This window comes from Oncorhynchus masou, chromosome 24 (genome assembly GCF_036934945.1).
Source record: "Oncorhynchus masou masou isolate Uvic2021 chromosome 24, UVic_Omas_1.1, whole genome shotgun sequence".
NCBI lineage: Eukaryota > Metazoa > Chordata > Actinopteri > Salmoniformes > Salmonidae > Oncorhynchus > Oncorhynchus masou.
In genome coordinates, this window is record NC_088235.1 from 47,922,508 (window position 1) to 47,936,836 (window position 14,329).

At 41.6% G+C, this 14,329-nt stretch overlaps 2 protein-coding genes across 2 annotated transcripts in view; one reads left to right on the top strand and one right to left on the bottom strand.

The window, feature by feature from the left end:
- Nucleotides 1-360: 360 nt before the first annotated feature.
- On the bottom strand, nt 361-1,456 carry LOC135512276 (protein phosphatase 1 regulatory subunit 3C-B-like). The gene has a single exon (XM_064934124.1). The coding sequence runs from the start codon at nt 1,445-1,447 to the stop codon at nt 512-514; it is 936 nt and encodes a 311-aa protein (XP_064790196.1). The 5' UTR covers nt 1,448-1,456; the 3' UTR covers nt 361-511.
- An 8,923-nt stretch (nt 1,457-10,379) lies between these two features.
- Nucleotides 10,380-14,329, top strand: part of LOC135512270 (cytochrome P450 26B1) — a 130,692-nt gene continuing 126,742 nt past the window's right edge. The window contains exon 1 of the mRNA XM_064934116.1: nt 10,380-10,422. Within this exon, the coding sequence (XP_064790188.1) occupies nt 10,417-10,422 (6 nt within the window). The 5' untranslated portion in view covers nt 10,380-10,416. The remainder of the gene's footprint in view (nt 10,423-14,329) is intronic.

Here is a 14,329-nt window from a genome sequence, read left to right on the forward strand (position 1 = left end):
TGCCTCTGATCATATTTAGAAAGTGTCTCAATGGTAACCAAATAGTAGTAAAATCTAGCCATGGTCCATATTTCCATATACCTTCTTTCTTGATATGCTTCATTGCATTCAAAGCAGCTATTGACATTTTAATATACAGTAAGTTAAGTCACTACTACAGATGTAGGATCTTAATTTGATCACCCTGTTGCAAGATAACTGTCCTGCAATGCAGTAACTTTAAAACTTGTAGTGTATTTGAGGTTTAAAAAATACAAAAGTTTTTAATTTCCGCTTAGACATTTCAGATTTGATTTTCCTTTATGACAAATGGACCAACTCCTATAAAAATGTCCATTAATTATAATCCACATACTAATTCACATTTCCTGTTGGTGCATGATTATTTTCCTGCTGTAGCAATCTGGCTCTAATTAAGATCCTACATCTATATCACCCTGCTCCATCCAAGTCCATCCCTGTTATACGTCTTCAGTTGCTATTTCACACCAGATGAAAGTCTTTCCTAATTTCACCAGTAGTTGGCACCATTCTCAATTCTGCCCAAGCTTTGCCACCCAGGAAAGAGTCCACTTGATAAACGGGGACTTCCAAACTGGTCAAACTCCATCTCCAGTAGTTTATTACCATTGTTGTGCTCTGCTGGTTTCTTATGCTCAACAATGGTTTTGGCCAGTGTTTGCACATTCTCTCCATTCCACCCAATGGGTTTGAGCATGTAGTTTTCCCCATCATTATTGTCCCAGAAAACCTGGTCTTTGCTCTTGAAACATATGCAAAATTCAACTTTATTATAAGGATGCACGTAACTTGGCAGATCGAAGACAAAGGTGAATGTATCTGTGTCCTGGCAACTGTAGACGTTGTTTATGAAGGTGCAGTCAATGTCTGTGTGGGTTTTCCATGAGTCAACAGTCAACCGGACCTGGACAGATTTCTCAAAGCCAAGGTTTCGGACTTTCACAGTGCCTGTGAGTGACCTCTCCTGCAGTGTGCAGTTTTCCAGGCACACAGAGTCCTTCAACAGCCGGTTCCGGAAGGCCAGATAGTCTGCAGCGGGTTGGGGGAAGTCTAGCACCAGGCTTCTCATGGTGCTGATCTTCAACTGCATGTTGGCATTCTCCAGGTCTGTAAGGTCAAATTGTAAGTCGGAGAGCACAGGCTTTTCATCGAACTTTGAAAAGACGTGGATGGCTGTGAGGGACATGCCTTTGGAGTCGGCAAAGACCACTTTCTTCTTGCCTTTGGGGATCTTTATGGTGGTCTTGGGGCTCTTCTGGGCCTCCAAGGGCCTTTGGGAGCTAATGCAGGGCCGGAGGGGTTTGTAGTGGTTTTCCCGGTTCTTGACCCTCAAGTTCTCATAGGAGCTGAGGAAGCTCCGGAGAGGTGGAGAGTGTGTGATGTACATCTGCATAGCAATATCTACAGGCATAACAGGGCCTGGCATTGCTGATGAATTGAATATGTGGAACACCCTGAGGAAAGAGGGAATAAACAGAAAGTGTTTTAATAAAGTGCTTGGATATTTTTTCTTAAGATCTTTTGAGGTTCTCTTAATTTTTTTTAAATAGGCAAGTCAGTTAAGAACAAATTCTTATTTTCAATGACGGCCAAGAAACAGTGTCCCTGAACTGCCTGTTCAGGGGCAGAATGACAGATTTGTACCTTGTCAGCTCGGGGATTTGAACTTGCAACCTTTCGGTTACTAGTCCAACACTCTTACCCTGCCGCCCCAAATAAGTTCATTATCAAATGAGTATTCATCTAAACACACAATTAATCTTTATGCACTTTACTTAACCTTAATATACAGTCGCAGGAAAATGTATGTGAACCTTTTGGAAGTGGAGGTAAACCCAGGCCCTGCATGTCCCCAGGCACCCTCATTTGTTGACTTCTGTGATCGAAAAAGCCTTGGTTTCATGCATGTCAACATCAGAAGCCTCCTCCCTCAGTTTGTTTTACTCACTGCTTTAGCACACTCTGCTAACCCTGATGTCCTTGCCGTATCTGAATCCTGGCTCAGGAAGGCCACCAAAAATTCTGAGATTTCCATACCCAACTATAACATTTTCCGTCAAGATAGAACTGCCAAAGGGGGAGGAGTTGCAGTCTACTGCAGAGACAGCCTGCAAAGTAATGTCATACTTTTCAGGTCCATACCCAAACAGTTCGAACTACAAATTTTAAAAATTACTCTCCAGAAATAAGTCTCTCACTGTTGCCGCCTGCTACCGACCCCCCTCAGCTCCCAGCTGTGCCCTGGACACCATTTGTGAATTGATTGACCCCCATCTAACTTCAGAGTTTGTTCTGTTAGGTGACCTAAACTGGGATATGCTTAACACCCCGGCAGTCCTACAATCTAAGCTTGATGCCCTCAATCTCGCACAAATCATCAAGGAACCCACCAGGTACAACCCTAAATCTGTAAACAAGGGCACCCTCATAGACGTCATTCTGACCAACTGGCCCTCCAAATACACCTCCGCTGTCTTCAACCAGGATCTCAGCGATCACTGCCTCATTGCCTGCATCCACTACGGATCCGCAGTAAAACGACCACCCCTCATCACTGTCAAACGCTCCCTAAAACACTTTGTGAGCAGGCCTTTCTAAACGACCTGGCCCGGGTAGCCTGGAAGGACATTGACCTCATCCCGTCAGTTGAGGATGCCTGGTCATTCTTTAAAAGTAACTTCCTCACCATTTTAGATAAGCATGCTCCGTTCAAAAAATGCAGAACTAAGAACAGATATAGCCCTTGGTTCACTCCAGACCTGACTGCCCTCGACCAGCACAAAAACATCCTGTGGCGGACTGCAATAGCATCGAATAGTCCCCGTGATATGCAACTGTTCAGGGAAGTCAGGAACCAATACACGCAGTCAATCAGGAAAGCAAAGGCCAGCTTCTTCAGGCAGAAATTTGCATCCTGTAGCTCCAACTCCCAAATGTTCTGAGACACTGAAGTCCATGGAGAACAAGAGCACCTCCTCCCAGCTGCCCACGGCACTGAGGCTCGGTAACACGGTCACCACCGATAAATCCATGATTATCGAAAACTTCAACAAGCATTTCTCAACGGCTGGCCATGCCTTCCTCCTGGCTACTCCAACCTCGGCCAACAGCTCCCCCCCCCCCCCCTGCAGCTACTCGCCCAAGGCTCTCCAGGTTCTCCTTTACCCAAATCCAGATAGCAGATGTTCTGAAAGCTGCAAAACCTGGACCCGTACAATTCAGCTGGGCTTGACAATCTGCACCCTCTACTTCTGAAACTATCCGCCACCATTGTCACAACCCCTATTACCAGCCTGTTCAACCTCTCATATCGTCTGAGATCCAAGGATTGGAAAGCTGCCGCAGTCATCCCCCTCTTCAAAGGGGGAGACACCCTGGACCCAAACTGTTACAGACCTATATCCATCCTGCCCTGCCTATCGAAGGTCTTCGAAAGCCAAGTCAACAAACAGGTCACTGACCATCTCGAATCCCACCGTACCTTCTCTGCTGTGCAATCTGGTTTCCGAGCCGGTCACGGGTGCACCTCAGCCACACTCAAGGTACTAAACGTTATCATAACCGCCATCGATAAAAGACAGTACTGTGCAGCCATCTTCATCGACTTTGCCAAGGCTTTTGACTCTGTCGATCACCATATTCTTATCGGCAGACTCAGTAGCCTCGGTTTTTCTGATGACTGCCTTGCCTGGTTCACCAACTACTTTGCAGACAGAGTTCAGTGTGTCAAATCGGAGGGCATGCTGTCCGGTCCTCTGGCAGTCTCTGGGGGTGCCACAGGGTTTAGTTCTCGGGCCGAATCTTTTCTCTGTGTATGTCAATGATGTTGCTCTTGCTGCGGGCGATTCCCTGATCCACCTCTACGCAGACGACAACATTCTGTATACTTCCGGCCCATCCTTGGACACTGTGCTATCTAACCTCCAAATGAGCTTCAATACCATACAACACTCCTTCCGTGGCCTCCAACTGCTCTTAAACGCTAGTAAAACCAAATGCATGCTTTTCAACCATTCGCTGCCTGCACCCGCACGCCCGACTAGCATCACCACACTGGATGGTTCCGACCTAGAATATGTGGACATCTATAAGTACCTAGGTGTCTGGCTAGACTGTAAACTCTCCTTCCAGACTCATATCAAACATCTCCAATCTAAAATCAAATCTAGAGTCGGCTTTCTATTCCGCAACAAAGCCTCCTTCACTCACTCCGCCAAACTTACCCTAGTAAAACTGACCATCCTACCGATCCTCGACTTCAGCGATGTCATCTACAAAATAGCTTCCAACACTCTACTCAGGCAACTGGATGCAGTTTATCACAGTGCCATCCGTTTTGTTACTAAATTACCTTATACCACCCACCACTGCGACCTGTATGCTCTAGTCGGCTGGCCCTCGCTACATATTCGTCGCCAGACCCACTGGCTCCAGGTCATCTCCAAGTCCATGCTAGGTAAAGCTCCGCCTTATCTCAGTTCACTGGTCACGATGGCAACACCCACCTGTAGCACGCGCTCCAGCAGGTGTATCTCACTGATCATCCCTAAAGCCAACACCTCATTTGGCCGCCTTTCGTTCCAGTTCTCTGCTGCCTGTGACTGGAACAAATTGCAAAACTCGCTGAAGTTGGAGACTTATCTCCCTCACCAACTTCAAACATCTGCTATCTGAGCAGCTAATCGATCGCTGCAGCTGTACATAGTCTATCGTTAAATAGCCCACCCAATTTGACCTACCTCTTCCCCATACTGTTTATATTTATTTACTTTTCTGCTCTTTTGCACACCAATATCTCTACATGACCATCTGATCATTTATCACTCGTGTTAATCTGCAAAATTTTAATTATTCGCCTGCATGCCTTTTGCACACAATGTATATAGACTTTTTTTTCTACTGTATTGACTTGTTTATTGTTTACTCCATGTGTAACTCTGTGTTGTTGTCTGTTCACACTGCTATGCTTTCTCTTGGCCAGGTCGCAGTTGCAAATGAGAACTTGTTCTCAACTAGCCTACCTGATTAAATAAAGGTGAAATAGAAAAAATAAAGTACCAGGATTTCTGCATAAATTGGTCAGAAAACTTGATCTGATCTTCATCTAGGTCACAACAATAGATAAACACAGTCTGCTTAAACTAATAGCACACAAACAATATGTTGTCATGTTTTTATTTAATATACTGTGTTAACATTCACAGTGCAGGGTGGAAAAAGTATGTGAACCCTTGGATTTAATAACTGGTTGACCCTCCTTTGGCAGCAATAGCATCAACCAAATGTTTTCTGTAGTTGCGGATCAGACCTGCACAACGGTCAGGAGGAATTTTGGACCGTTCCTCTTTACAAACTGTTTAAGTTCAGCAATATTCTTGGGATGTCTGGTGTGAACTGCTCTCTTGAGGTCATGCCACAGCATCTCAATCGGGTGGAAGTCAGGACTGACTGGGCCACTCCAGAAGGCATTATTCATTCTGTTGAAGCCATTCTGTTGATTTACTTCTGTGTTCTGGGTTGTTGCATCATCCAACTTCTGTTGAGCTTCAATTGGCAGGCAGGCAGCCTAACATTCTCTTGCAAAATGTCTTGATAAACTTGGGAATTCATTTTTCTGTCGATGATAGCAAGCTGTCCAGGCCCTGAGGCAGCAAAGCAACCCCAGTAAAGCAGCCCCAAACCATGATGCTCCCTCCACCATACTTGGGATGAGGTTTTGATGTTGGTGTGCTCTCTTTTTTTCTCCACACATAGTGTTGTGTGTTCCAAACAACTCAACTCTAGTTCCATCTGTCCACATAATATAGCGTTGTGGAACATCCAGGTGCACTTTTGCAATCTTCAGATGTGCAGCAATGTTTTTTTTGGACAGCAGTGGCTTCTTCCGTGGTGGGCTCCCATGAATACTATTCTTGTTTAGTGTTTTACGTATCACAGACTCGATAACAGCATGTTCCAGAGATTTATGTGTCTTCTTCTTCTTCTTCTTAACCTCATTAAGCATTCTGCGCTGTGCTCTTGCAGTTATCTTTGTAGGACGGCCACTCGTAGGGAGGGCAGCAACAGTGCTGAACTTTCTCCATTTATAGACAATTTGTCTTACCATGGACTGATGAACATCAAGGATTTTAGAGATACTTTTGTAACAATTTCCAGCTTTATGCAAGTCAACAATTCTTAATCTTAGGTATTCTGAGATCTCTTTCGTTCGAGGAATGGTTCACATCAGGCAATGCTTCTTGTGAATAGCAAACTCAAATTTTATGCAGGTTTTTTATAGGGCACGGCAGCCCTAACCAACATCTCCAATCTCATCTAATTGATTGGACTCCAGGTTCGACTCCTGACTAATTAGCTTTTGGAGAAGTCATTAGCCTAAGGGTTCACATACTTTTCCCAACCTTCACTGCGAATGTTTAAATTATGTATTCAGTATAGACAAGAAAAATACAATAATATGTGTATTATTAGTTTAAGCACACTATGTTTGTCTATTGTTGTGACTTAGATGAAGATCAGATCAAATTTGAAGACCAATTTATGCAGAAATCCAGGTCATTTCAAAGGATTCACATACTTTTTCTTGCCACTGTACATGTCAATGTCTAGTACTAAATTCAATGTCTTACGACATTGCATTGCTGCCAACATTGTTTTTTTGCAACTACTTCACCAGACAAGTTAATTGACCAACCATAGACTTTTCAGCTCACATGATCATGATATTCCTAAAATCTAAATGAAAACCCAGAACTTTGTGAAATTATCAATACAAAAGGTATTCTGCTTACAAATTGAGAACCCATCCAATTGAGTTATTGCCTTAAACTGCAAATATCTACTGTAGAGCCACATTAAAAATACAAATTAATTATCCTTACCTCGTGGCACTCAATAAATATAATCAACAATGTAGAGAAAGGTTCCAAGACAAAGATGATTGAACAAAATACACTTCAAAACAAGTTTTGTTCAAGTATTTTGCCATGAATTCATAAGTTGATGTCAGTAGTTTTGAGCAGGCACGCCCCCCTCTTGCTATCTCTGCAGTTCAGTCTCCCAATGCATGAGAGCCAGTGATTTCAACTGCCACATTAAGACAATTTGCATATTTCTCTCACATGGTTTCTCAAGCAACCAATGAAAAATCTGAGGAGTTTAGCTTCAACCAATCAGAAATATGCCTTGGACTCTAGTCAATCCATAATGGGGTTGAGTATACAAGGTCCATGGTTTGAATACCTCAAACTGACACACTTTCTATTTGAAAATCATTGTAGACCCCTGCTGGTATTGATGATGTGCTACAGCTAATTAACTGTTTCTGTTTTCTGTTTTTATGATCTCCTTTCCTTCAATATAAAAAATATGAACACGTGACAAAGGTGAGGTGGAATCCTTCAATTCAATTATTTTATCTCACCCCTAGAGTTATCAAGGGTATATTCCAAGGTGATATGGGTATTGTATTTTGGTCAAATGTTTGCAAGAGTGCTATTTAAAGCTTATTTATTTTCTCAATTAGTTTTAGGCAATGGTTATAAGTTCATTATTATCCATTCTCTAAGACCAAATTAATCCATTTGAATCGCTTTTGATATAAGATCTAAAGCCACTTTCTAATAGTGAACAGATAATATTAGTATTTAGAAATGTCACCAAATCACTGTGTGTTGACCTATTCTTTATAGTGAGTGAATATATCAGATCTTTTTTTAAAAAGATAAAGATGGCAATTTAATTCCCTCCTATATTTGGGCCTGTTCGGCACACTACGGGGCACACTAAGTCATTTCAACGTAGATAATAATATTTGGTAGAGACATTGACCAATGAGATTACAACCTACAGTAAATTCACCCACTCAGAAAGACAGATAAAAGTTAGTGATAACACATATATTAAACTATGCTTTCAACGATCTAAAAGCACAATCAAATTCCAATGGGAAAAGAAATCTGATTTTTGGTTTAGTTGTCAACCAAATGTATACAGTGATGTAAAGTACTTAAGTAAAAATACTCTAAAGTACTATATAAACAGCTACTTAATATAATGTTAAAATAACCTACATTATTTCTCATACGTATTCATATATACTGTACTCTATATCATCTACTGCATCTTTATGTAATACATGTATCACTACCCACTTTAAACTATGCCACTTTGTTTACATACTCATCTCATATGTATATACTGTACTCGATACCATCTACTGCATCTTGCCTATGCCGGTCTGTACCATCACTCATTCATATATCTGTATGTACATATTCTTTATCCCTTTACACTTGTGTGTATAAGGTAGTAGTTGTGGAATTGTTAGGTTAGATTACTCGTTGGTTATTGCTGCATTGATGGAACCAGAAGCACAAGCATTTCGCTACACTCGCATTAACATCTGCTAAACATGTGTATGTGACAAATAATGCATAGGCATGATGCATGCATATATGAGATGATTAATGTAGGCTATGTAAACATAAAAGTGGCATAGTTTAAAGTGGCTAGTGGTACATGTATTACATAAAGATGACAAGATGCAGTAGATGATAGAGTACAGTATATACATATGAGATGAGTAATGTAGGGTATGTAAACATTATATGAAGTGGCATTGTTTAAAGTGGCTAGTGACACATTTTTTACATCAATTTCCATTATTGAAGTGGCTGGAGTTGAGTCAGTGTGTTGGCAGCAGCCACTTAATGTTAGTGGTGGCTGTTTAACAGTCTCATGGCCTTGAGATAGAAGCTGATTTTCAGTCTCTCGGTCCCTGCTTTGATGCACCTGTACTGACCTCGCCTTCTGGATGATAGCGGGGTGAACAGGCAGTGGCTCGGGTGGTTGTTGTCCTTGATTATCTTTATGGCCTTCCTGTGACATCGGGTGGTGTAGGTGTCCTGGAGGGCAGGTAGTTTGGCCCCGGTGATGAGTTGTGCAGACCTCACTACCCTCTGGAGAGCCTTACGGTTGTGGGCGGAGCAGTTGCCATACTAGGCGGTGATACAGCCCGACAGGATGTGCATCTGTAGAAGTTTGTGAGTGCTTTTGGCGACAAGACAAATTTCAGCCTCTGGCAGCTGCGCCTTCTTCGCAACGCTGTCTGTGTGGGTGGACCAATTCAGTTTGTCCGTGATGTGTACGCAGAAGAACTTAAAACTTACCCTCTCCACTACTGTTAACACGTTTAAATATTTTACTCATTTCGGTTGCAGTGAAGGAGAGTCCACAAGGTTTGTTAGCGGGCCGTGTCAGTGGCACTGTATTGTCCTCAAAGCGAGCAAAGAAATTAGTCTGTCTGGGAGCAAGACATCCTGGTCCACGACGGGGCCGGTTTTCTTTTTGTAATCCGTGATTGACTGTAGACCCTGCCACATACCTCTTGGTTCTGAGCCATTGAATTGCAACTATTTTGTCTGACGCTTAGCTTGTTTGATTGCCTTGCTGAGGGAATAGCTACACTTTGTATTCGGTCATTTTTCCTGTCACCTTGCCCTGGTTAAAAGCAGTGGTTCGCCTTTCAATCCACGGTTTCCGGTTTGGGAATGTTTTAATAGACGCTGTGGGTACGACATCGCCGATGCACTTTCTAATGAACTCACTCACCGAATCAGCGTATTCGTCAATATTGTTGTTGGACGCAATGCGGCACATATCCCAATCCACGTGATCGAAGCAGTCTTGAAGCGTGGAATCAGATTGGTCGGACCAGCGTTGAACAGACCTGAGCGTGGAATCATCTTGTTTTAGTTTCTGTCTGTAGGCTGGAAGCAACTAAATGGAGTCGTGGTCAGCTTTACGAAAGGAGGGCGGGGGGAGGGCCTTATGTGCGTTGCGGAAGTTAGAATAACAATGATCCAGGGTTTTACCGGCCCTGGTTGCACAATCGATATGCTAATAGAATTTAGGGAGTCTTGTTTTCGGATTAGCCTTGTTAAAATCCCCAGCTACAATATACAACTGTGATTAGAATCAAATAGAAATCCCTTGGTAGATAATGCGGTCGACATTTGATTGTGAGGAATTCTAAGTCAGGTGAACAGAAGGACTGAAGTTCCTGTATTTAGTTATGATCACACCACATCTCGTTAATCATAAGGCATACCCCACCCCCACCCCTCTTCTTACCAGAAAGATGCTTGTTTCTGTCGGTGCGATGCGTGAAGAAACCAGCTGGCTGCACCGACTCCGATAGCGTCTCTCGAGTGAGCCATGTTTCCGTGAAGAAAAGAACATGTGTGCCCGTCTCCGGAGCCCGACCAGAAGACCGCATCATTTGCCCCTTTTACGCCGACGTTGTTTAGGTTCGCCGGCTGGGATCTGATCCATTGTCCTGGGTGGAAGGCAAAACACAGGATCCGCTTCAGGAAAGTCATATTCCTGGTCGCAATGATGGTGAGTTGACGTTGCTCTTATATTCAGTAGTTCCTCCCGACTGTATGTAATGAAACCTAAGATTACCTGGGGTACCAATATAAGAAATAACACGTGAAAAAAAAAAATACTGCATAGTTTCCTAGGAACGTAGAGCGAGGCGGCCATCTCTGTCGGCGCCGGAAGACAAATGTTTGACTCCCCGTACCTGCTTCTCAACTCCGGTGTCACTCCTTGCATTGAGTACTTTTTCCACCACTGAATGTCTCTGCACTTTCAGTCATTTAAAAGTATAACATTCAAATGGGAATACAATATCAGATAGTTTTCTTATTTATACAACAGAATATTGTGATTTCACTGTGCTTCATCTAATAGCAGAGCCAAATGACATGGATTGCAGTTGAGATTACATTAAACGGACATGGAGCAAGTGACCAATGCCGTTCGAGATTCTGCACAGATTATTACAGGAATTGTGAAGATATCCACAGACCTGTGATGACCTATGCATAATATCTTGATCATGCATAAGAATAAACATATAATTACAGTAACCTCAAAATGTGGCCCTAGTTGTGTTACTCATTTTAAGGTTGAATGTTAGCCTTAACTTTGAGTTGGAGACTTGAATCAAACATATCATTTGTTAATTTTTCGACAAATGAATAGGCTATTTATTGTATTTCAAAAGTGATATTGAATTGTGTTTGGTTGTCAGCAAATTTCAGTTTGTCTACAAATTAATCATTTTTATGTTGGATTCATGTCTCCATCTAAAACAATAATCATAGTCAAAGAATAACTAAATCCACACTATGAGGTTGGAATAATATTGTGAAATTAGGATAATGCCCCTTTTAGTGTAAGAGCAGTTTGAAAACACTGCCTGAAATTTCAGCCTGTTTTGTTGGGATGGAGTTTTGGCCTTCCCTGGTGACATTATTATGCGGTAAATTAGTTAGACCAACAAGACAGAGTTCCAAAACTCTTCACCAATAACAGGTCATTTTCAGTTTTTCCCTCCCCACTCAGACCACGCTAGTTAAATTATAAAAATTGCTCTTTGCTAAGAAGCTATTTTAGTTTATTTTTGACTTGACCATTTTAATTGAAAACAATCACAATAAGCTGCTTAATTATTAACCAAAAATGATTTGATATTGAGATAAAATTGTCTGCATTGGACTATTAACCAACTGAATAGGCAAGAGTTACTTTACTAACCTTTGCCTGCTCATAGTTGTTTAAAATCACCTGATGCACACGAGAAGTCTATTCAAGAATGCTGATGAACGTTTTGGGGACTCGCGTTGTTCAAACAAACCGTCACGCAAGGTAGCATACATTTAATCAAACTGAACGCACCCCAGATGATGTCATCAGTTTTTCCGAATGATGTCATCGGAAACGCTTATCTTCTATCTTTTTGACGTTGAAAGGTGGTGAGATTCTTACAATTACATGTATTTACATTTTAGTAATTTAGCAGGCACTCTTATCCAGAGAAACTTACATCGCAGCTGTGTAAATCAACGTCTTGTAGTAAAGTGGTGGTGCATGTAAGGAGTGATATCCTCCAGCAGATGGCAACATCTTCATGGGCAGTTCAATATCTAGGTGGTAGCTGGTTACAATATAACATGAGTAATTACGTTCAGCCAAATAAAGGTTAAGAAATGTTTCCATATACTGCTGGATTAGCATATGAAACTATCTGCTGTCCACATTGCAAACAGTAAAAAAAATAATAATAATAATAATATTTCTGAAAAGACGGAGATAGTTCCCCAACCAAAGTAAAAAAAAAAAACAATACCACCCATCCACTTAATATATTCGGGGTGTGACAAATGAGAAGGCGGATATGAGGATTTGATGTTGCTCAATGTAAAGCCTAATGTACAGCATAATCTCATATAACTAGGGTGGTAACACTAAGAGTCTGTTACCCTGTTTTGAGTTTGTTTGACATTCTATTGAGTTTCTTTCCTGTTACAAACAGACATTGAGCCCCTGCCTGCCTTATACAAATTGGAGTGAACATAGAGCTTCAGAACACTTTTGTCGCAGTTTTAGCGAGGCAAAAAAAAGGAACAAGGGGGTTTTTCTGTGAGGCAAAGTGGGAAGCCATCTAGTATATTTTGTTGGTTATTTTTATCCAGATCTATCGAATATGTGACTCATACTGCTCTGCTCTAGCCTACTGAATGTTTGAAGAAGGACTTTTAGAATGTGGCCCACCGTGGAGATGTTGAATGTTTGGTATTGGGGCAACAGGACACTGGCAGGATGCCTGTTGGGCACTTGGCTTTGAGCACTGAATGACGGCCAAGTGAACACCCAATTCATTGTATGGGACAGTGGGATGGGGGAGAGGGTGGAGACAAGAGGAATGGGGGAATATTACCATCTTGGGAGATGTATAAGTCATTTGCATGTGGTGTCCTAGCTCCATCCAAAGTGATGTGGCTTTCCAAATAGGACTCTCATGAAATAATGTGTGGATGAAGGGTGGGTAAGTGGCGAGCGGGTTGAATAAAGAGAAAATAGCTTAAAGAATCCATACATTTATAATTATTGTGCAAATTATATCTATAGGCTATAGTGAGCTTTTCCTTTCTTTAGTTTAGGCTGGCATTAGTGCTTAAACCTAAACTTTCGGGCTTACCTGTACACGTGCCAATTAGTCCATGGAAGCAAAAATGAAAATGTCAGATTTGAATTCAGTAAGAGAAAAGCTGTGGAATTGAGAGTTGGAAATAAAGAGAAGGGAGAGATAGACAAGTCATGTTTGGGAAAGAGCTGGTGATGTGGTAAAAGAGGATGACAGTGGTGCCAACTATGTGATGTGTGATGATTTTAAATCGCTATACCAGGGTTTTCCAACCCTTTTCCTAGAGAGCTACCATCCTGTAGGTTCTCTCCACCCTCAGTTATAACTAACCTGATTGAGCTTATAAACCAGCTAATTATTATAATCAGGTGCGCTAGACTAGGGTTTGTGCAAAAACCTACAGGACAGTATTTCTCAAGGAGACCGGAGATCCTTGTGCTATACAAATTCGAGAGACACAAGGGGACTTCAAATAACTGTAGCCTATTGTTCATGGGTTAATTGCATTTTTCTCCCTGGTCCTTAAACTTATTTTCTCTGCGAAAGAAGCAGAGATGAGAGAAAACTTGACCTGTGTCAACTAGATTGAAGCATTCATTCTATCGATTTATGACATTCCAGTGAGCAAGAGTTGATTTAGACTTCTAGGGAAACATATGACAGAAGAGATGCATGTATTTAACAATACACAGCTTGACTAACAAATAGCCTAGATTAAATTTCAAAAATTATAAGCAGAAACATCTAAATCCGTCCAAAAAATAATTCAGTCGTCTTTTACTGTAGCTATCATCTACAGCACATTTTCTGTATTAGCAGGTTAGTGTTGGGTGCTGGCCTCATATTTTCAATTTATCATATATAGTCGGGAGGTTGCGGATAGGTTAGTTAGTCTATAGTGCCACTGCAGCCACACAAACTGAAGCTTAGAAAGGTTTGGAGACATTTGTTTTGATATAAAATATGTTATATATTTCAGCATTGCTTTAGATAAAATATCAGTATGTGTGTTGTGTTTGTCTGACATTCCTGTAATTCATTTACTGCAAACATTAGTATGCACAGCAAAACATCAAAATACAACAAAGCCTTTGTTTGTTGTACACTGTTACAAGACTGTACAGAACTTTGTCTATCATTACTGCCCTGCAGGTCTCCTTGATCATCTTTTTCAAGAAAACCTGCAATTCACATCACAAGACCACCACTTAAGATTCCCAGTCATATCCCCGGGCATCAGCAATAACCATAGGTGCAGGGTTGGGGTCAATTCCATTTTAATTCCAGTCAATTGAGGAAGTACACTGAAAT